The following is a 22,414-nucleotide window of genomic DNA, read 5'->3' as shown; positions in this document are numbered from 1 at the left end:
ACCCTTTCAGGTGATTTTTTAAATGCCAACCCCATAGCATATCAAACACCCAAGCAACCGTCAGACTATAAACAGCATAGCCATGGCAACTTGCAACACCATATAATTGTGTTAGTGAGTTTTGCTTGGGCAAGCAACACTAAACATGAAGTTAGTTTGTAACCGTTAAAGAATCTACGAGCTGGTGCCATCTTGTTATGACTGACCATATTGATTAAGGACGTTCCAAAGCCTGGACTGGTAGACAGCACAGGATGGCCTGTTTTCCCAACAGAGGCTGATTTTGTTACTTATTATGGCTGTTGATAAAAACTAAAATATATTTGGTCTCAGTGACAAAATAGCAGCACAACTGTACGCATCTGCGTTTTATTTTCTGTATGAATGACAAAACATATGAAGTTTATTATCTTTACGCGCGCTTCAGCAGTCACTCGCTTAAAGAGCTGCGCATGCTGCGCTTACTTTCACCCTAATTCACATTCCTCTCCATGTCCCTTCTTTCCTTTCACCAGCAGTGAGTGTTTGATGTTACGAAACAGCCGTGTGTCTGCGCTGGTCATTTTGGCGCACTGTGTCTTTAAACTGTGGCGGCGGCCCTGCGCCTGCAGCACAGGAAACCCCGTAGCGACTTTCTGAGGGGACCCAAGATGGCCGAATCTTCACAGTGGGGCTAATAATTACTTTTTGTCAGGTCGCTGCTATTTCATGGTGCTCGACGGTCGCGCTGGCCATTCGCCATCCCGGAAAGCGAAACGAGCGATTCTAGTCGATTAGTTGCATCGGGGAATGTTTATCTTTGTGTGAAGAGACTGGCTGGTCCATCCGCGGCCCTTAGCCAGAATATGGCGGAATACTTGGAGAAAATATAGCTTAGCTTATTATGAACGCGCTGCTTTATACACGACTCTTCCCGCATTTTCAACGACCGCGCGCGAGTATAATGATCAAATAGCGTTATCGGTAGGTCTTTGGAATTCATTCGCGCACGTTTCGAACGTTTATTTGTTAAAATGACTCGCGCGAGGAGATAGCCTGCTAGCTGAGGCGCTAGCTACGCTAACCCCGTTTGACTGAATTAGTCGCAGCGTTAGCTTAGCCTAGCTAGCTTAAAGTAAAGGGGCACGGAGAAAAATAAACACATTCGTGCTGTGCATGCATACTTTTAAACGAACCTCTCACCGTTTCATTCCTTTTTAGAAACGGAAGTGCTTTTCGTTGTCCCGTTTATAAAGAGTTCAAAATATTGGGTATGTTGTGGAGAGTCTCGGCTGCACACAGCAGCTAGCTGACCAACGCTAGACTGGTCATAATATTTTCCTGGACAGCACAAGTTTTCTGTTATAGACCCCACAACAACATACTGCATCAGCTTTGAGACAGCTTGCCAGTGAATGCCACACATTTCAGCTTGAAGTTGACAGCAGATTCTGTTTCTCTTGCAAGGCAAGGACGTTGAGATTTATTTTATTAAAGGCAAAAGCCTACTTGAGAGGTACTTGCAAGGATGACTGACACTCGTAGACGAGTAAAAGTGTACACTCTGAATGAGGATCGCCAGTGGGACGATCGGGGGACGGGACATGTGTCATCCGCTTACGTGGAAAGACTGAAAGGCATGTCTCTCCTGGTGCGCGCCGAAAGTGATGGTAGGTTTAAAAACAATACAAAAATAATGTACATGTTGAATTTTTTTCCATTGACATTGCAATTAAGATCTGCCTGTCCTTTAAAACAGGATCACTACTGCTGGAGTCAAAAATAAACCCTAACACCGCCTATCAGAAACAGCAGGTGCGTTTGAAATGACACGATCTTATTGACAATTCATTAGTGGTTTTGTGAACATTAAACATAATTATCTGCTTTAAATGTCTTGTTTAAAACTAATCAAGTATACGTTTAATGCACAGGTCAATGGGATTAATAAATATCACCAATCATACTTCCCCAGTTGAAGATTCATATTACAATAACATGTTAAACATGTGATATAATAGTAAGCAACAATTTCAGAACAGATGTATAGTAAGAACAGTTTATTGATGTATTATACAAATATTAGTACAAAGTTTGCATGCATGTTTTGTTTTGTAAATCATATTTGACCCTTCAGGCTTTTATGGCCCATATAAAATATGGAGCTTTTATTCAAAGGTCCAAACTGAGCAATTTGTTAATGATGTCATTTTTATGATGCTATTTATATGTCCAGAAAGTCGTTGAAATTGTGATAGCTTGTAATTTAAAGCAATACAATTATGGCAGACTAGTACTAACCAAAATGCAACAATAGCCTAGTTCGTAGTAAGATTAAATCCTTTGTTTTATGATCAAATCTCTTTATTTTTAATTGTAGGGGGCAAATCATATGATGCAGTGCCACACAATAGTTATGATTGAAAGTTGTACAAACAAATGTTCCAAAAGCCTGATGTGTCATTATTACATATATTTTAACATGATTTTTCAACAAAAAAAGATGTATGGATAATAAAGTAAACCCAATTAGCTTTTAGAGGCCTTAGCAATTGTATCTATTAAACGATACAGTAGGCATTATAGGGTTATGACAGTTGTTTGTATTACAAGTATACTAAAATGTTTTAAATATGTTTAAATATGTAAATATGTTTAATTAAATAATTCTAATAATGTACTAATTTGCATACATTTCCAGAACAGAAATCTGAACTTTGGATAAAGCCTGGTTTGAAATTTATCTCTCTTTTCAAGGTTTTCACAGAGGGGGATTTTGGATCTCATTTTATCATGCCATAAAAAAAATTCGGTAGAAAAAAGGTTTTTGATCGTTTTTAAGAAATAAAATATATAAATCATGGCAATTATATATAAAGTAAAAACCTTTAGAGTAGAGAATTATAAAGTTGCTTGTATGTAATTGATAACTGAAATGGAGATTTCTGGCTCGGTGCATAAACTAATTTTGAAAAATCAGCCTTCAAAGATATAATGAACACATAATGTAACAAAATAAATACTTAAGAAATTATCTAAAGTATATTTTTATCTACTGGTCTAAAAGAAGCCTTAAACTATAAATCCCTGTATGTTAGTACTTGTAGAACAACACTTCCTTTGTGACATTAACCTGTTCTTTAGGCTTTTGCTGATGGCGTTTGTATTTTTCTTTGAAGGACACATTAATAGTCTGGTCTGAGGCTGAAAATTATGACCTGGCCCTCAGCTTCCAGGAAAAGGCTGGTTGTGATGAGATCTGGGAGAAAATATGCCAGGTGATTATGCCTATCATATTGATCATGATGTACATTGATAATATTTTCTCTAGGTTTCTCTAAGTACTGCATGTTGGTGAAGCCTTTTTTTTGTGTTTTTACAGGTCCAGGGAAAGGACCCCTCGGTAGACATCACCCAGGAGCTGATAGATGAGTCTGAAGAGGAGCGCTTTGATGACATGTCTTCTCCTGGCCTTGAACTTCCACCATGTGAGCTCTCCCGGCTAGAAGAAGTGGCTGAGCTGGTGGCCTCATCATTACCGTCTCCGTTACGACGGGAAAAACTGGCCCTGGCGCTAGAGAATGAAGGCTACATCCGCAAGCTCCTGGAGCTGTTTCGAGTGTGCGAGGACTTGGAGAACCGAGAGGGCTTGCATCACCTCTATGACATCATCAAAGGCATTTTCCTCCTCAACCGCACGGCGCTCTTCGAAGTAATGTTCTCTGAAGAATGCATCATGGATGTGATCGGGTGTCTCGAGTTCGATCCGTCGCTACCCCAACCGCGGAGGCATCGAGAGTTCCTGACCACGACAGCACGGTTTAAAGAGGTCATTCCCATTTCGGACCCAGAGCTGCGGCAGAAGATTCACCAGACGTACCGAGTGCAGTACATTCAGGACATGGTGCTGCCCACCCCCTCTGTCTTTGAAGAAAACATGCTCTCCACGCTGCACTCCTTCATCTTCTTCAACAAAGTGGAGATTGTTGGCATGCTGCAGGTGGGTTTTCCTACTCAGCCGTGTGTATGTGATCAGTAGTGAACTTTGTTTCACTGTTCTGAGTGAAACAAACTATATATGAATTCTTCTCTCTGGCTTCTAGCGTCGTATCTTACTGGTAACATACGTTGTCAGGCTCGCTGTCTCATTGTGCCTTCCCACCACCATTTTCAGAGCAGCAACTTCCGTCTCAAATTCATTGTATCCTCTGCAAAAAACCTTGTTTGCAGAGGCTGCAGTGAATACATTTACATGTTTGTGCTGTTGTAGGACATCCATGGTGGGTTGTAATGTGGTTCATTGCTCTAAAGGTCATCATATGTTTCCCACACCAAAGGATGTAGATCACACATTTAGGGATAATAGGATTTTTTATTTAGATGCATGCAATCATATTTAGTAAAAAAAATCCACAACAGTATGCCTCGATAGTACATTTCAAGACTAAAGTGGAGAAATTATCTAAGATGTTTTCATCATTCAGTTAAATTGAACTGCAGTTATAGCTAAATGGATTTAAAAAGTATATTTTATGAAAATGGTTTCATATACTTGCTTCTCACCTAAGCCTTACAGTGGAATTGTTTGATTCTGGGGTTGGAGATAGGGGAAGGGGCTAGTTTCCATGGGAACAGCACCATCATGTTCTTTAGAGCCATATCATGTGATGTCACAAACGCTTGGCAGGCATTCTGGATGATCATTTTCTCCAGCCTCAAGCCAGCTTCAGTACAGTATTGTTGTTTCATCCATATTTGCAGATAAGGGTACTCTATTGTTTTAATATTACCATATCCGATTACTACCTGAATGTAGAGGTTAAATAAACTGGCCATAATGCTAAAAGCTATTTATTATGATTGTCTGAGCAATTAGATGTACTTTCCCATGACAGTGTAATCACAATGTTTTCGTTCACTCGACTTGTTCCTCTTTTTTTGAGGTGTAATCTTTTATGTCCATGACAAGGTGATGCGGGAAAATACAGTATCAGTCACGTGTCTAACCTTAGTGTCGACATGCATTGTTTAAATATACGTCACACCACCCTCGTTCAGCTAGAGGTCAAGTAAAGTTGCAAAACAGATTTAAACCTCTTTGTGATTCACTTTATATTGCGCTGATATGACATTAGGGTTAATATATAGACAAAACAGGTTTAATGTGGCAAATCTGGCAAATCAAAATGTATGGTTGTAAGAGATTAGAGATTAAAGAGATTAAGTATCAGACAATGTATTTGAATGTTGTGAATACAGGCTTAAAATATTTAAATAAATTGCTTCCACAGGGAATTTTTAGGCACTTCACTTTAAATCTGTACATTTTTATTTATTTAGGGCTTAACACCAAGGATTTTTTCTACAGGCCCAGTCAGGCTAGTGATTAATATTAGCTTGCCCTGCCGACATTTTCACTTACCCCACCCCACCAAAAAACTTTTTTTGATCCATGTAACACTGTAGGGCTGCATGATTTGGGGAAAAATATTGAATTGGTTAAAAAAAAAAAATATATATATTGGTAATCTTGTCAACTGTATGCAAAATTTAGTACACCGCTGTTGTGTAAACGTACCCTGAAGGCACACTCACACCAAGAACTATAACGATAACGAAAGATAACTGTATATTAGCGGATAAATTGAGCCAGAAACACCAATCTATCCCGGCTTAATCCAATATCCTAGTTTTGTGCAATAGGCCCCAGGTTTTTTGTGCTTGTTTATGTAGGGCTGTAACAATAGTCTCGTCGCTTATCTATACAAATCGCGATACTGTACTCATGATCTGTCATATTTTAAGCCACAATAAAAATTATTATTATTAATTAGGGGTGTGCACGAATATTCGAATATTCGATCTGTAATTAACATTCAAAACTAAAAATACTATTCAAATTTTATGGCGTTGATTTGCTGGCTGTAAATGCAGTGAATCCATGAGAAATCCCTCCAAATCTCGCAGTTATAACTAAATCCACTGGGTGGCTCTGTGGAACAGGTTAATAAGTTACTTAAGTGCATTTGATCAAAATGTCGTCTGCCTCGCGATGTTTGGAATTACTTGGATGATTGAAAATGATGTTACAAAAAAGAGTTACTTTTGATGAAATCAATTACTGAAACTGAGTTATCATAATATCACTACCACAAACGAGAATCACATGAAATCCAAACACCAGTGGTAAGAGCGATCACTGCGTTCAGGAGTAGTGATCGACCGATATATCGGATTTGCAATATTTTCCCGATATTTAAGCATTTTCCCATAATCGGGTATCGGTTTTGTAATATCGTATTTCCCGATAATTCCCCGTCTTGTGGACGTTTTGAGATTTGCATACAAGCGCGCCATTAACGGACTGTCTGAGGGGAGATGAGTCAACAACGGTGTTTAAAGGTAAAATAACCTGCATCCCTTAATTAATAAACTTTGTTTGACATAACATTAATGCACAATTGAGATATGCACAAATAAGATGTTATGAAATGATATTATATAGTTTAAACTTGGCACTGTAGAGACGACTCACTGACAGAGTTGTCAGGTAATCCGTTATGTCACAATAAAGACGTAACTTCACATGAATGAAACAAAACAGCCTTGAATGAGAGCATGTTGGAAGTAAAAGCACCGAATTTCTTTCTTTCTGTGTGTTTATGCTCAGTTGCATTCAGCCGTTCACTCACTGAGTTGTTGCTCCAGCATATATGCTAACGTTACCGTAGGCTAAACAAGACCGACTCGTTTAAAACTCCTTAAATTATAATAACGTCTGCTATATAACATTTATATAATAAACTAGGGATGGGCATTTTCCCAAAATATTGTATTCGAATATTTGGGCTCATAAAAATCGAATATTCGAATATTCGTTTATTTAAATTAGGTATTTTGAGAAAATAAGAGATGTTTCTTTCTTTTTTTCTCTAAACATGTCGTCACCATTTCTGAACAAGCTTATGATTAGGCAATGTACACAACACGCTTACGTTATATCTTAAGGTTTTTAAAACATTAAACAGTGTGTAAAAAAATGCCTAAAGAACAAAAGCATTATAAGCTCAAGGAGCACGAGCGCAGAGCGCGTCAGTTAGCGTGACGTATACACACACACACAAACGTCAATAGGCTATAGCCTACCGACCTGTGTGTGTGTGTGTGTGTTTGATATGGCTGATGTGTTTACTTTGTATTGTTTCACATTTTCATGTAGGGATAAACTATAATATTATTGGATTATGATATTATTCTCGGGTGAGAAAATGCGCCACTGACAGGCGTTGCGGAGACAAAGATATCGGTTAAGTGAAGTCTGAGTGAAGAACTTTGTATTTTCTGTTCATAAACCCTCAAAGAACTTTAAAGGAAGCATTTGTCTCGAGATCATTTTGCTATCATAAGTTATCTCACTCGCACTCGGGGTAACTTAGCTACAGATGAGCTTACCTGCACTCCTGAGCAGTGATCGCTCATTCCACTGGTGTTTGGATTTCATGTGATTCTCGTTTGTGGTGGTGATATCATTATAACTCAGTTTCAGTAATTGATTTCATCAAAAGTAACTCCATTTTGTGCATTTTCATCATAGTGCAAACAGCATTTTCAATTTTCATCGAAGTAACGTTAATTCCAAACATTGCGAGGCAGACGACGACATTGTGATCAAATGCACTTAAATTATTAACCTGCTCCACAACGCCACCCAGTGGATTGAGATATAACTGCGAGATTTAGAGGGATTTCTCATGGATGCACTGTGTAGCCAGTTGCTTGTGACTTTTTATTTTATGTCATCCTACTTTTATTATTTTATTTTACCTTAACTTATTTGTGTTGAAATAAATATTTTTGTAAATGTTTTAACTTCATCACAACTTAATATTACCCTTTCATTGTTATTTATGTTTAATTTTCAATGGTTCCAGTCGGGAGTTCCTACCAATTGTTGTAGGTAGGGCCTTAATTAGTGGCGCACCTTAGGATGCGTTATCCGCTTCCCCTTTAAGCGTTCGCGCTCAGTCTGACTGAATGCAGCGGGGGAAGTGCGGAGTGAAACAGTAGGCCTTCCAGTGTGTGTGTGTTTTCTAATTTTGCTCCAACCTAGTTTTTCTTTAAAGTAAATTAATGTACATCCTTCATCTCATCCATGTTTGGCTGTCCTTCTGTCCTGAGGGTACCACTTGATATCTGCTACAACTGCATTTACTGCCAGCCAATTAACAAAATAAAATTCGAATAGTATTTTTAGTTTTCGAATGTTAATTACAGATCGAATATTCGACTATTCGAATATTCGTGCACACCCCTATAATAAACATCTTATTAATTACAGCTCCGTGAAAATGAATTATTAGGCCACCATGAATGAGAGCATGTTGGAAAGCGCTAAACTTATTTCTCTCTCTGTGTTGTTTATGCTCTGTCGCATTCTCTCACGGAGTTGCAGCTCCAGCATATAGGCTAGTCACCGTATGTAAACAAGACCGACTCGTTTAAATCTCCTAATTATATAAACGTCTGCTATATAACATTTATATAATAAATATCTAATTAATTACAGCTCCGTGAAAATGTATTATTAGGCCTATCTCCGCGAGATGTGTAAGTTAAACGCAGAGATGAAAACAGCACTGTCGTCAGCATTTCATAGACATACACAAACATTCATTTTGATACCGTACTAGATGAGATAAGAAAAAGAAACAAACCCGCGAATACATCATAGCTATTACAATTCCAGAGAATATTCAATCTTTAGTCTATTAAACACATAAACCTTTTAAAACTGTAGTTTAAAATGAATGCTTATATTTATGCTCATAGTTATGGGGATTTGATAGACTCAACTCTCATTTGTTCTCCATTTGAAAATATTAGACTTTATATATGTATTTTGCCTGTTGTTAATATGGCTGCATTTATAAATAAAAAGTTGAAACAGCATTAATGTTAAGACTGCACTGTATTTAAAAAAAGCCAATTTTTTCAGACTGATTGATGTAGATGTCTTTTGTTCTGTATGTAAGGGAGTGAAACCGCAAAAATTACAGTGTTTAAAAAGCGCAGTTAAGCGCTGTTGCTGTAATTGTAAAAAACAGAAATAACACAATAAATAAATATCGGTTCTATATTTGGGGTTATCGGCACATAAACATCAAAATAATCGGTATAGGTTATAAAAAAATCAATATGGTCGATCACTATTCAGGAGTGCAGTAGGGCTGGGCGATAAATCGATTTTATGGATTAATTCGAGTTTTAAGTTTACGACGATTTTTGTGAATGAAAATCGGTTTTCTCTTTAAAATCCGGCGACGCTCCCCTCTGGGCTCCCGTAATGGCTCAGCACTCCCCGCGCGCGTTTGCCACAGAGGTACACAAACAACAAGGATAGCGTCAACATTCAGTTTTTCACAGAACAATTAACAATACCCCGCTGCAAAGTGTGTTTGAAGTCTGAACGGAACCGCGGTAGGCGCTATAGCCGACTCATTTAAAGCTGCGCTGACACGAACGCAGCGCGAGCTCTCACACGGGCCAATCTCGTGACAGACACGATACACAGCGCTGGTGATCCAGTGAGAGACCGTTTAAATCAACACACCATCGCTACTGTGATCTAGTGGAAGCGGTCGGCGCACAATTCTGTTATAAACCACAGATATCAGATGAGATCAAACAGAGCTGAGCGAAGGTCAGGGGTTTCAGTCACAAATCACCAACATTCACCATGATTTACTGTAGTAAAACCACATGGATTTAATGTTGTTGTTGTTGTCATTATTTATCTCAGGATTCGTACAACCTTTTGAGATTAAAATTCAAGCACTTTCCAATGGTTTTCAAGAGCTTCACACTTATTTCCAGCACTTCAAAGCTCTAAATATCCGATTGTAATGTTATTTTTAATGTGATGGTTTGTAAAACTAAAAGTTTAAAGGGGGTCTTGTGAAAGAAATAGTGGAATGTTTTTTTAGTTTATTTTTAAAAAATGTGTAATCCATTTTGTAGCATTTTTATTTAAAAAAAGATATGAAATGCCCACCACTATAACCAGCAGAAGAGTACTTATTGATTTATTAGCGATTTCCACTCCCTAATGTATGGAGAAAAGTACGAAGTCACAGTCTCAGGAAAAACTAAACTTTTCTTCAAATTGTGACTAAATTACAGTAAAGTAAAGAGCTCCTTTAATAATCACTGAAGCCGTCGATCAGTTCAGTATGAGACTATTGAAAAACAATGCTAATCTATATTTAATAAGAGCATAACAAGTAAATTTTCCCTATACTTTTTTTGCACATTACTGTTGTTAATAAAAGTTAATTTTATCTGCATATCAATTCATAAACCTTTGATATGTATACTGTATATTGCAAAAGATATGGTGCCCATTTATACTGTGGAATAGTCGGGGATTATTCACATGCTGAAAGTTTTGCACCCCAGGTAGGCACTTCTACCAAGCCGCAAATATTTAATTTTACCTAAACAAAATAAAGTTAAAACTTGTTTTGAACAATTTCTTTGTCATCTGCAGATTGATTTTAAGTAGGAGGGGGAAAAAATCGTTTTAAATCGTAAATCGAATATTTGGTGAAAAAATCGGGGATTTTTTTGGGGGGCCATATCGCCCAGCCCTAGAGTGCAGGTAAGCCCATCTGTACCCCGAGTGAGAGCGCGATAACTTATGATAGCAAAATGATCTCGAGACAAATGCTTCCTTTAAAGTTCTTTGAGGGTTTGTGAACCGAAAACACAAAGTTCTTCACTCAAACTTCACTTAACCGTTATCTTTGTCTCCGCATCGCCTGTCAGTGGCGCATTTTCTCACCCGGGGCCGATAATAATATCATAATCCAATAATATAGTTTCTCTCTACATGAAAATGTGAAACAATACAAACACGACAGCCATATAGCCTACCGACGTGTGTTTGTTTGTGTACATTCTGCACGCTAACTGACGGGCTCTGCTTTATAAGTGTTTCTTTCCGCTTGCGGTCCTTGAGCTTATAATACTTTTGTTCTTTAGGCATATTTTACACACTGTTTAATGTTTTAAAAACCTTAAATAAACGAATATTCGATTTTTATATGCCCAAATATTCGAATGCAATATTTTGGGAAAATGCCCATCCCTATTAATAATAATAATAAAATATTATAAAATAATAAAAATGATTATTATTATTATCAGGATACACAATTATTCCCCCATTGTACTATTATTAATTATTTTCAACATTATATATAATAGTTTAATGTCACTGAATATCTGTAAACAAAATATTTTTTCTCCCTCAATACTTGTGTACATAATTTTATTAACTGTAGTTTTACAATTAAAACAATGTGATATTTGTGATTTTTTTTTTTTAAACATAATTTAAATCACCATATCACATTTTTAGTAGTATGATAATTCAAAGCGTTTTCAATGGTTTGTTCTTGTAGTGCATTCATAGCTGGAGAGACAGGACATAGTGAGCACTGGGAGAGTCTGTGTGTGCGCGGCTTGTCTGAGATTTTACTCTGAGAGTAAAAAAATATGCGCTTCAGATAATCAGTGCAATCAATCACAATTCCAATCGTAAGAAAGCAAAATTACTATTCCCAAAACTGTAAATGGTAGACACGTTGGTTAATTCAAAATTTTAATTCTGCATTTACTCATGTTGTTTTTCTGCATCGCCGAAGCATTTGAAAGTCTGCGTTTTCTACAGTATGTGTTGTCATATTGAGCCCTTGTGTCTCTAGAAGTCTTGAATTTGGATTAGACCACTCAAGCAATGATTTTTCATGATCCTTTATATAATTTCTTTTTGGATCTTTTAAGTTTTAGAGGAATGGACTTTAAATGGAGGGACTGAAATCTCTCAGGTTTCATTTTTGGGTGATTTATACCTTATGAATACAGTAAGCTGATATTGGAGATATCATTACATCAATAATGCGTATCGTTGCAGTTTTATATCACAATAAGAATTCTTGTATATTTCTATTTTTACCCAAAATAGAATAATAATAAAAGGACAATTTTCGACAGCATGACTCTGGTTTCTTCCACTAAAGGAAAATAAAGTCAAAATATCCCAGAAATGGTCATTGCTAGGGTTGCCCCCTAGTAGTTGACTAAACGTTATTAGACTAGAATAGGCTTATTTGAGATGAATTTTATTAGTCGGTTAGTCGCTGGGTGAAGTTACACAGTCCGTGAGGGACAGATTATTTGCGGCTGAACCTTAGTTGTAATTACAGTATGTCGAGCAGGAAATCCAAATTTTTGCCTATCACCGTCCTCAAATATGGCTAATCATTTGAAATATGTAGTAGCAACTTTACTTAGCATCAAGTTGGTAGACACGGTGGTTAATTAAAAACATTTTTTCTGCATTTTTTTTTGTATCGCCGAAGCATTTGAATGGCTGCGTTTTCTTCAGTTATGTGTGTTGTCATATAAAGGCCTTGTATCTCTTTAGAAGTCTTGAATTTGGATTAGACCACTCGATCAATAATTTTCGACAGCATGACTCTGGTTTCTTCCACTAAAGGAAAATAAAGTCAAAATATCCCAGAAATGGTCATTGCTAGGGTTGCCCCCTAGTAGTTGACTAAACGTTATTAGACTAGAATAGGCTTATTTGAGATGAATTTTATTAGTCGGTTAGTCGCTGGGTGAAGTTACACAGTCCGTGAGGGACAGATTATTTGCGGCTGAACCTTAGTTGTAATTACAGTATGTCGAGCAGGAAATCCAAATTTTTGCCTATCACCGTCCTCAAATATGGCTAATCATTTGAAATATGTAGTAGCAACTTTACTTAGCATCAAGTTGGTAGACACGGTGGTTAATTAAAAACATTTTTTCTGCATTTTTTTTTGTATCGCCGAAGCATTTGAATGGCTGCATTTTCTTCAGTTATGTGTGTTGTCATATAAAGCCCTTGTATCTCTTTAGAAGTCTTGAATTTGGATTAGACCACTCGATCAATAATTTTTCATGATGCCTTTATATAATTTCTTTTTGGATCTTTTAAGTTTTAGAGGAATGGACTTTAAATGGAGGGACTGAAATCTCTCAGGTTTCAAAAAAGAGCTTAAAGGGTTAGTTCACCCAAAAATGAAATTTCTGTCATTAATGACTCACCCTAATGCCGTTCCACACCCGTAAGACACCCGTAGAATCTCTTGAAGCATCGAAAATACATTTTGGTCCAAAAATTAAAAAAACTACGACTTTATTCAGCATTGTCTTCTCTTCCACGTTTGTTTTCAAATCTCAAATAAAGATTAAAACGGTAATGAATCAGTATTGGTTCATGATTTGAAGATCTTCAAGAGATTCTAACTAACTAACTGATGTCACATATGGACTACTTTGATGATGTTTTTATTCCCTTTCTGGACCTGGACAGTATAGTGTGCATACACTTAGACCTGAATACTCGCCAGACCATGCATTTTTACACGTTTGACCATTCAAACTCAAACAATAATCTGCGAAATAACTGAATCGTGCGACTGTTGTCTAAAAGGCGTGTGCGCACGCTTCAGGTCAGAGTCCGGTAGTCCCAAGCTGCGTCTCGTCTTGTCACACCACAGATGTGCTGCGTCTTCTCATGCACGCATATGTCTGTTTCTTTCTTTAACATGCGCTGCGTGTTATATTTAGATCTTTTACTTTCATGTTTAGTGAACGGTGGAAGCAGAGCTCACACGTCCCGACACCACATGTTTAGCGCTGTCCTCCTTTAAGTACCGGTACTAATAAAAGTCCATATCGTACCATTTGTAATAGCAGGGTATCGTAATACTTTTTTAGTACCGGTATATCGTGCAACACTAGCGTATAGGCTACTTGCCTCACAGACATGAGAGATGTATATCTATAGAAAGCTTGAAATGTCTACAAAATATCTACTAAACAAATACTGAAAGGAGCATTTCTCTCTAAAGACACGTCCATTATACTGGGGAGATGATTCAGCATTGTCAACTTCATCTTTGCAATCAACACTGAATAAATAATTAAAATGTCTCCTTGCAATTTTTTTTTCTGGCACATTCATAAAAATTAGTTTTACAAGCTTTGAGAATGGAATAGGCATATATTACGCCTTTTTATATGTTAAAGGCTCATTATGGTTTAGTATTCCACCAAGTGTATATTCAAGTAATTAAATGAATATAAATGTGATATTAGTCGACTAATGGCTAATTAATAATAAATTAATGAATGCTAAAAACAATCTTTAGTCGGGCCATAAAAAGCATGTCATAATATATAAAAGTGCATTTTTAACCGCTTGCGCAGTCGCACATGAACTCAAGCCGCTCATCACTAAGCAGGCCTGATCATTCGAAAACAGCTCTCTCTCTCTCTATCTCTCGCGCTCTCTCTCTCACTCTATATCTATCTACATATATGCCTACTGCCTTCCATACTAGTTTCTGAATTGTTCAGAATTGTTGAAGAGGGAGATAATCACTATGCGTCGGGGAATTGAGGTTGTCAATTCTAGTGTCATTTGAAGTTTAGACTGATATATCAATAAGAGGTTAATGTAATAACCAGAGCTCTATTTCTTTGTCCTTTTTTCTTAGGATGATGAGAAATTTTTGACTGAGCTCTTTGCACAGCTAACGGATGAAGCTACGGATGACGACAAGCGGCATGAACTGGTATGATAGCAGCATTACTAATGGATTACTAATGGATGCCTCCTCCTCAACATAATGGATACATACAAAACTCATATTGTGTGTGTCACATCCAGGTAAATTTCTTGAAGGAGTTTTGTGCATTTTCGCAAACGTTACAACCACAGAACAGAGATGCATTCTTCAAAACGCTTTCCAACATGGGAATCCTGCCAGCGCTGGAAGTTATTCTTGTAAGATATCCTTGCTGTTTCAAAGAACTTGTTTATTGTCAGATGTCAGTTTGGTGGTTTCTTTTTTTCAATTTAAAACTAACATCTTTACTCATGAGTACCTCAGGTATCATACCTTATGTATCTGAAATGGTCTCTGACTTGCTTGAACTTCATCAATGAAAACTGTAACCTTAGCATGCTTCTGCTTCCCTGCTGTATTTCCTAATGTGTGTGTACTTTGTTAAAGGGCATGGATGATGTGCAGGTGCGTGGAGCAGCCACTGATATCTTCTCCTACCTGGTGGAGTACAACCCCTCTATGGTGCGAGAGTTTGTTATGCAGGAGTCCCAACAGAATGATGATGTAAGTCAGACAAGCCTACTTGACCCATGTGATCATTCTATCTACCTGTCGTCTTTACTACTTTTTTTTTTTCTTCCAGGACATTCTATTGATAAATCTGATCATTGAGCATATGATCTGTGACACTGACCCAGAGTTGGGTGGAGCTGTACAGCTAATGGGATTGCTCAGGACGCTAGTAGACCCAGAGAACATGCTGGCAACTGCTAATGTAAGACCTTTATTAATATAAATGTAGTACAATGTATTCATTGTCAGAAAAACATAATTGTATTAACTGTCTGTGCCCCTGCAGAAAACAGAGAAAACTGAGTTCTTGAGTTTCTTCTACAAGCATTGCATGCATGTGCTCTCAGCTCCACTTCTTGCCAACACAACAGAAGAAAAACCCAGCAAAGGTAATGATGACGGTTTTATGTGACTATGCATGCTTGCTTGTAGGATGCATGCAGACTAGACTTTGACAGCCCTTTTTTAATCATTCCTCAAATTAAATATGCATGCCTATTTAAAGACATAACATCTGCAAAATTTCTCACTCTGTGTGTTTGTCTTGTCAGATGATTTCCAGACCTGTCAGCTGCTGGCTCTGATCGTAGAGCTACTCACTTTCTGTGTTGAGCATCACACGTATCACATAAAGAACTACATCATCAACAAAGACATCCTCCGCAGAGTACTGGTGCTCACTGCTTCTCAACACGCTTTCTTAGCCTTATGTGAGTATATGCACACTTATAAAATTCATAGTGTCAGTTGTCGTTAATGTCATCAGAATGACAGTAAGGATTTTTGCTGGCTTGGTCGTTCAGTAGCTAAAATTTGTGATTGTCATGTCACCATTCTCACTTCAACAACAAAAATATATATTTTAATTAATTTTAAAATTTATAGGTTTGCATTGACGTGTACATTATTCAAAGTCCATGTAAAGGCAAATCTGAGATTTGTTTCTAGTGTTTAAATTTTTTTTGGTGTTTAAATGAGATTTGTTTCTAAAATTTGTTTCTAATTTTTTTTTTTTGCGGGCCTAAAATCATGGCTTTGACGCACTGGAGCCACTGACATGGCCCCTCCCCTTACACTATAATAGCTAAAGCACATTCGGATCAGTTTGCCCATTCAATCATGAGTTAGTTCAGTACCGTTAGTTACTACAGCCTACAGTTTGCTAGCTAGCTATGCCTTCGTCATGTAAATGCATATTACCTGGTTGCAGTAACTTACAAAACAGCTTGTATCTTTATTTACATTTCTGAAAAACTATTATATCAAGAAGAGGTAGATTAATTTTGTGACGAGCCACCTTGATGGAGAGCTGAGTATCATCACCAAGACCCTGCGCTCAATGCCTCTGTAGTGATCATTTTACACCTGATAGTTTTACAAACTTTCATTGGAGACAACTGGGATCTACTTATCTGCTGTTACTGGTGAATGGGGTATCCAACTATCTCCTGTCCCGGCCTTCATCCTCCTGTCCTGCCAACCACTGGTGATAGGGCTGTGCCGACTATCTCCCATCCCGCCGACCACTGGTGATTGGGCCGGATCTACTATCTACCGTCCTGGCCTTTATCCTCCTGTCCCCCTAACTACTGGTGATAGGGCCGGACCGACTATCTCCCGTTACGGCCTTCATCCTCCTGTCTCGCAGACGTCTGGTGCCATCTTTCCTGGGTGTAGGCGTGTTTTCTGTGCTGTCAGTGGACATTCCCCTGTGTTTGAGAGCAGAGAATACTGTTCATTTTTTTTCTCAAGATTTTGATAACTTATTTTATTTACTTGCCAGTTTTTTTTAATCCTTCAAATTTGGCAGGCTGGTTAATAAAACACTTTTCTGTAGTGTGACAAACTCAGACAAACACAGTTAATATTGCCTTTACATGGGCTTACATGTTTATTTGAAAATTATTTATATATTAAGTTTTTTTCTTCAAATGTTTTTTTTTTTAAAGAAATTTATAAAGTAGTAAAATACATTAAACCCATGTGGCTGACTGGCTGTTTCCTCATGATGGGAGTTCCATCTCTTTTTAGAGATCTGAACTGAATATTTTGTTTCAGCTCAGTAATAAGAGTATACTTGGTGTGATACTCATCTAGATTTCTGACCCAATATTATGCGTGCATTGATTTTTTTGCCACTGTGTTTGACCACAAGCACTCCATGCAGTAACTGATTGTTTTGTAAATGTGTAGCCTACTGTATGTGTGTGAGACGGATCGAGAATGATGCCGGTAACGTCGTCATGTGAACGCACACACATGCACTTCAAAATGGCTAAGCACTGTAGTGTAAGGACAATCATATTATTCTGTCTAATATATAAAAAGGTAGAATGGCTCAGAGAGAGCCAACTTGTTTGCAAATGACATCGCTGCTAATGTCGTTTTATTTACTGTTGGTTACTAGGTTACCATACCACCATCGTCCACTCAAACAACTCGATGAAAACCAACATAATTCACATTTGTTCGTTTTTTTTTTTTTTTTGCTTCACGCTTGAATGGAAACCCAGCTTGTGACACAGATCAAATCCTCTGCTTATCAACAGTGGTTACAGTGTGTTTTTTTTAGTCACTTTGTTGTCTGCGTTTTACCATTTTTAATCTGCTTTTAAAAATATTATTTTTATCCCAGTTTTCAGCTTAGTTTAATTTTAATTAAGAACAATTAATTGCCACGGCAACCTTTCTATTTTTTGTTTTTCGTCTAATATTTCAGTTAAGAACAAAGCTAGTTAATGATTACATCGATGAACTTAGAGGGGTTTTGAAAGACTCTAAACTAGACTCTGAAAGATAAGTAGTACTAGACAAATCACATTGGGCGTAATTAGTTACGCCACTCACCATGGGAAGATTCAAACTGCATAATCAATAACAGTAACTCGCGCTGATCCGTTTCTACAATGAAAGGCTCTGTTGATAATGATTACAGTTACAATGTTATTTAAACACATGCTGGGCCAGCAGCATTAACAACCACTGATTTATTTATACCAAGCACTCAATGCTACCCCACTGACAGACATCAGATATAACTTGGCTGTTAAATCTCTTTGTACCTTTTTCAATCATTTCTCTTGTTCAGGTGCTTTGCGTTTCATGAGGAAAATAATTGGCCTGAAGGACGAGTTTTATAACAGATACATTATGAGGAACTTCCTGTTTGAGCCAGTGGTCAAAGCTTTCCTCAACAATGGATCGAGATACAACCTCATCAATTCAGCCATCATAGAGATGTTTGAGTATGTCAGAGTGGTGAGTACATTTATCCAAACACCACATTTCTTGATGCTCCTGAACACAATGTTGGACTCATATATTGTTTATTTTGCTGTGTTTTGTGTGTGTAGGAGGATGTGAAGTCCCTGACTGCTCATATCATAGAGAACTACTGGAAAGCCCTGGAGGATGTAGACTATGTTCAGACGTTTAAAGGACTGAAGCTCCGATATGAACAGCAGAAAGAAAGACAGGACAACCCTAAACTTGACAGGTCAGTGGTCTTCACACCATTTTCATCTAATCAAGGATGCAATCCCCAAATTTGTATGGAGAATCATTTATAAATCTGCTATAAAGTAGATTTGGTTTAATATTTGAAAACTATTGTTACTTTTGTTTTTTAAAATAACTTTTGTAACTTTACAGTACAATAGTATAATTACTATAGTAATCCATTTCTTTTTATTTTAATAAAATATTTTAACAGTAACAAAAATAGCTATTATAATTTATTATTTTTGTATGGCCTTGTTGAATGGGTTCCATTAAACAACAGTATGTGACCTGAGACGATTGAAATATTTTCTTTTTCTCCCCTAATAAAGCTTGCATTTCTGACTATTAAAATCAAATTTGCTCAGATTCATTGTGCAGTTGTAATGGTTACTTTCAGGTGGATGTACCTTTTGATGAATGTGTTTTTTTGTGTGCGCCTGCATGCTTGTTTTCAGTATGCGATCGATTCTAAGAAATCACCGTTTTCGCCGGGATGCGCGGACGCTCGAAGATGAGGAGGAGATGTGGTTTAACACGGACGAGGAAGACTTGGAGGACGGTGAAGCTGTGGTGCCGCCCTCAGATAAGATGAAGAGTGACGAGGACCTGATGGATCCCATCAGCAAGTTCATGGAGAGGAAGAAACGTACGTTACTGCTACATACAGATGCCATTATGTTGATGACCAACTACTATGATTCCCTATCTGATTGCTAGATGCTTTTATATAATTTGCGTTGCTTGGTGTGTTTTGGTTGATTGTACTTTTTTTTTGTTTTTTCCCCCAAGTGAAAGATTCAGAAGAAAAGGAGGTGTTGACAGGGAAGGCGAGCCTCTCAGGACGGCAGAGCCCCAGTTTTAAACTCTCGTTTTCCAGCTCTCCAAAGCCTAGTCTGTCGTCTCCTCCAACTGCATCCCTCCATCCCGGCTCACCTGGATCTCCAAGCTCTCCCGGGACAGGAGCCCGGAGTTCCCCACCTACGGCAGCTGTCACCACCAAGGTAATTATGCAGGCTCCAACACTGAAACGATGCCCCAAAATCGTATTTCTTACCGCTTGCTTGTTTTTGATGGCATCTTTATCCCATTTCAGGGAGGTCTAGTGGGGTTGGTGGACTATCCTGATGATGATGAAGAGGATGAGGATGAAGATGATGCAGACAGTAAAGAAGAAAGTCCTCCGCTGTCCAAGAAGTCCAAGCTGAGCTCTTAAAGCACTCCCTTGTCAATCAGCACAGTCATGCTCAAAGGGAGCTTCATCCAGAGACTATTGCAGCGCTCAGCCTAGAACTCAAAACTGAAACTAAATGAATGAATACATAAATGAATGGATAAATGAACGAATGCAGCCCCCCGCAGGAGTCCATGGGGCGCCATGTGAGGAATGGAGAAATGGAGAGCAAGAGAGGGAGAAGATTCGGTCACAGAGCGAAAAGGTGAATGTCTCCACGTGGAGTTTGTCCAAGTGCCAATCTGCAAGAGAGAGAGAGAGAGAGAGACTCGTGGAATGAACGGAGAGATTGAAGACGAGATAAAACTGTGGTCTGGACAAAGAATAAAAAAAGGATTTAATAAGAAATTAATTTTGACAGCTAAAGTACTGGGGGGTAAAAATGACCTCACAACACAGTTAGTCACTCACAGACACTCAAACTGTTACCCCACAGAGCGTCCCAGGTTTGGACCAGGACACACTGCCCCCCCTCTCAGGGAAGGACCTCACATGACCCAAACTGGGCCAGCCAATTCACAACTACCACTCACCTTTGCTGACATCATCTCCATTTCTTTCTCTCCTTCCTCTAGCCCTTTTTTTCTGTTGGCCTTTTTTCCTCTTGATTATTTTTTTTTTTTTGAGTTTCTAGGGCCAGACGGGACACTAGGGAGCAAAGAAGTCTGTCGTCATTGTTTATGATGTCACCGTTGTTCTCGTGGCTCAGCGGAAGTTCTTCCTCTTTCAAAGCCAGCAGTTCCCTCCTTTTTCTTATTCTGTTGTTCTCCTCTCTCATTTTTTTAAATGACACAAGAGACCTGCCTTTAAATGTTCAGGACGTTTTCAGCCGCACTTGAACAGGTTTTTAAAACCTCAGTGGGGGGAGATAGTTTTACCCTTTTTTTGCCCTTCAAAACTGCAGATTTTTTGGAAAATTTGTAAGCCCGTCTTGATTAAAGATTGAGTGGAACTCTAGATGTGATCGATTTTTGTCATATCTTCATTTTCTTTTCTTTTACATGAGTGTACTCTTAGTTGTTCAGTATATTTGGGACCATTAAAAAGATCTTTGCTGTAGTAGCTCTCTCACGGTTGTGCTGGTTCCCTGTATCATGTCAACTGTGCTGATATTTTGTCTTTTGAAATGGGATTTTCATCACTGAAATTATCCTCCTGTCTGCTCGTCTGAATACGTCAGTGGAAAGTCCTGCCTCCGCTGATGGAAGCTTTCTAAAAAAAAAACAACCTGCACACGATTAAAGATCACAGTTTTTATTTTCTGAAATATCATTTGTTTCCATTTGTACTTGATAAATGAGAATGCTGTAATCCTGCACTAGAGGGCGTACTTAGCCAGAAAGGAACTGTCTATATCCATTACCGGTCAAAAAAAATATTTTGGTCACAAACACAAAAAGGTAATATTGTGAAATATAACAATTTAATAGTACTGTTTTCTATTTTATTATATTTTAAAATGTAATTTATTCCAGTGATGGCAAAGCTGATTTTTCAGCATTGTTACTCCATTCTTCAGTATCATATGATCCTTCAAGATCATTCTAATATGATGAGTTAATATTGTAATATTAACTTGATTGTTTTTATCAATGTTGTAAACTTAACATTGTGTTAAGGATTCTTATATGAATGAAAAAAAAAACCTGCAATAGTTTTAAATATAGAAGTTTTTGTAATAAGTTTATTTACTGTCACTTTTAATCAAATGAATGCTTTCGTGTAGAAAAAAAGTATTATGTATTTTATGTATCACTATATTTTGAGCACCTAATTAGAATGAGTTCTGAAGGATCATGTGGCACTGGAGTAATGGCTGCTGAAAATTCATCTATCATCAGAGGATATTACTGTTTATACTGTATTGGAGAAATGCATGCTCACCAAGGCTGCTAAGAGACTTCTTTCAAAAGCAATCTAACAGACTTGTGACAGGTGTATGGAATTCAGATGATATGCTGTAAAAGTTAAAGACATTTATTTTTCCTCGTTTAATTTGCACAAATGAAAACAATTCTCAGCATGTACAGATCAATCTTGGTCTGTTTTCTGTTTTAGCAAGCAATGCATTTGATACAGCCCTTCTCTATTTACGAGTTTGCCCATATGTTGTTCCACTTCATCTCTTCTCATCATTGCCTGAATGCAATATGTCTCATCTTTGGGGAGATTATGCACACATAAGCAACACGCACCTGCCAGCGTCCTGGCACTAATGTGGCTTTTAATTAGAAAGTTAACCATGACAAATCAAGCCACACAAACTCTCCCAGATTTCAGCTCATCCCCATCCGACGCCAGTCAAATCCAAGAGCTCCTGGCAGTTCCTCAAAGGAGACGCGCCGTGCCAACATCACCGCACGGGCTGAAGTGTCTCCCTCTTCGTGTGTGGTGGTCTGAGCACATTAAAGCTGTGTTTTATTTATTTGTTGAGGATTATTGGTCC

The 22,414-nt window shown here is 37.9% G+C and overlaps 1 protein-coding gene across 1 annotated transcript; it reads left to right on the top strand.

Moving 5' to 3' along the window:
• The first annotated feature begins 602 nt into the window (after positions 1-602).
• On the top strand, positions 603-21,240 carry smek1 (SMEK homolog 1, suppressor of mek1 (Dictyostelium)). The gene is made up of 15 exons (XM_067417676.1): positions 603-1,649; positions 1,739-1,794; positions 3,159-3,257; positions 3,362-3,979; positions 14,592-14,669; positions 14,765-14,881; positions 15,111-15,227; positions 15,307-15,438; positions 15,523-15,625; positions 15,788-15,946; positions 18,325-18,494; positions 18,590-18,732; positions 19,193-19,383; positions 19,527-19,738; positions 19,831-21,240. Exons 1-15 carry the CDS (start codon positions 1,508-1,510, stop codon positions 19,948-19,950), a joined length of 2,457 nt encoding a protein of 818 aa, XP_067273777.1. The 5' UTR covers positions 603-1,507; the 3' UTR covers positions 19,951-21,240.
• Positions 21,241-22,414: the final 1,174 nt, after the last annotated feature.

Source organism: Pseudorasbora parva, chromosome 15 (genome assembly GCF_024679245.1).
Source record: "Pseudorasbora parva isolate DD20220531a chromosome 15, ASM2467924v1, whole genome shotgun sequence".
In the NCBI taxonomy this organism is placed as follows: domain Eukaryota; kingdom Metazoa; phylum Chordata; class Actinopteri; order Cypriniformes; family Gobionidae; genus Pseudorasbora; species Pseudorasbora parva.
The sequence above is the reverse complement of the archived record's forward strand: the minus strand, read 5'-3'. Positions and strand labels throughout refer to the sequence as shown.

Bases quoted from the DNA above. Each gene is read 5' to 3' on its own strand.
- smek1 (XM_067417676.1), top strand. From the start codon at position 1,508: ATGACTGACACTCGTAGACGAGTAAAAGTGTACACTCTGAATGAGGAT. The intron at 15,947-18,324 runs GTGAGTATATGC...TCTCTTGTTCAG, and splicing joins ACACGCTTTCTTAGCCTTAT to GTGCTTTGCGTTTCATGAGG. The intron at 18,495-18,589 runs GTGAGTACATTT...TTGTGTGTGTAG, and splicing joins TGTTTGAGTATGTCAGAGTG to GAGGATGTGAAGTCCCTGAC.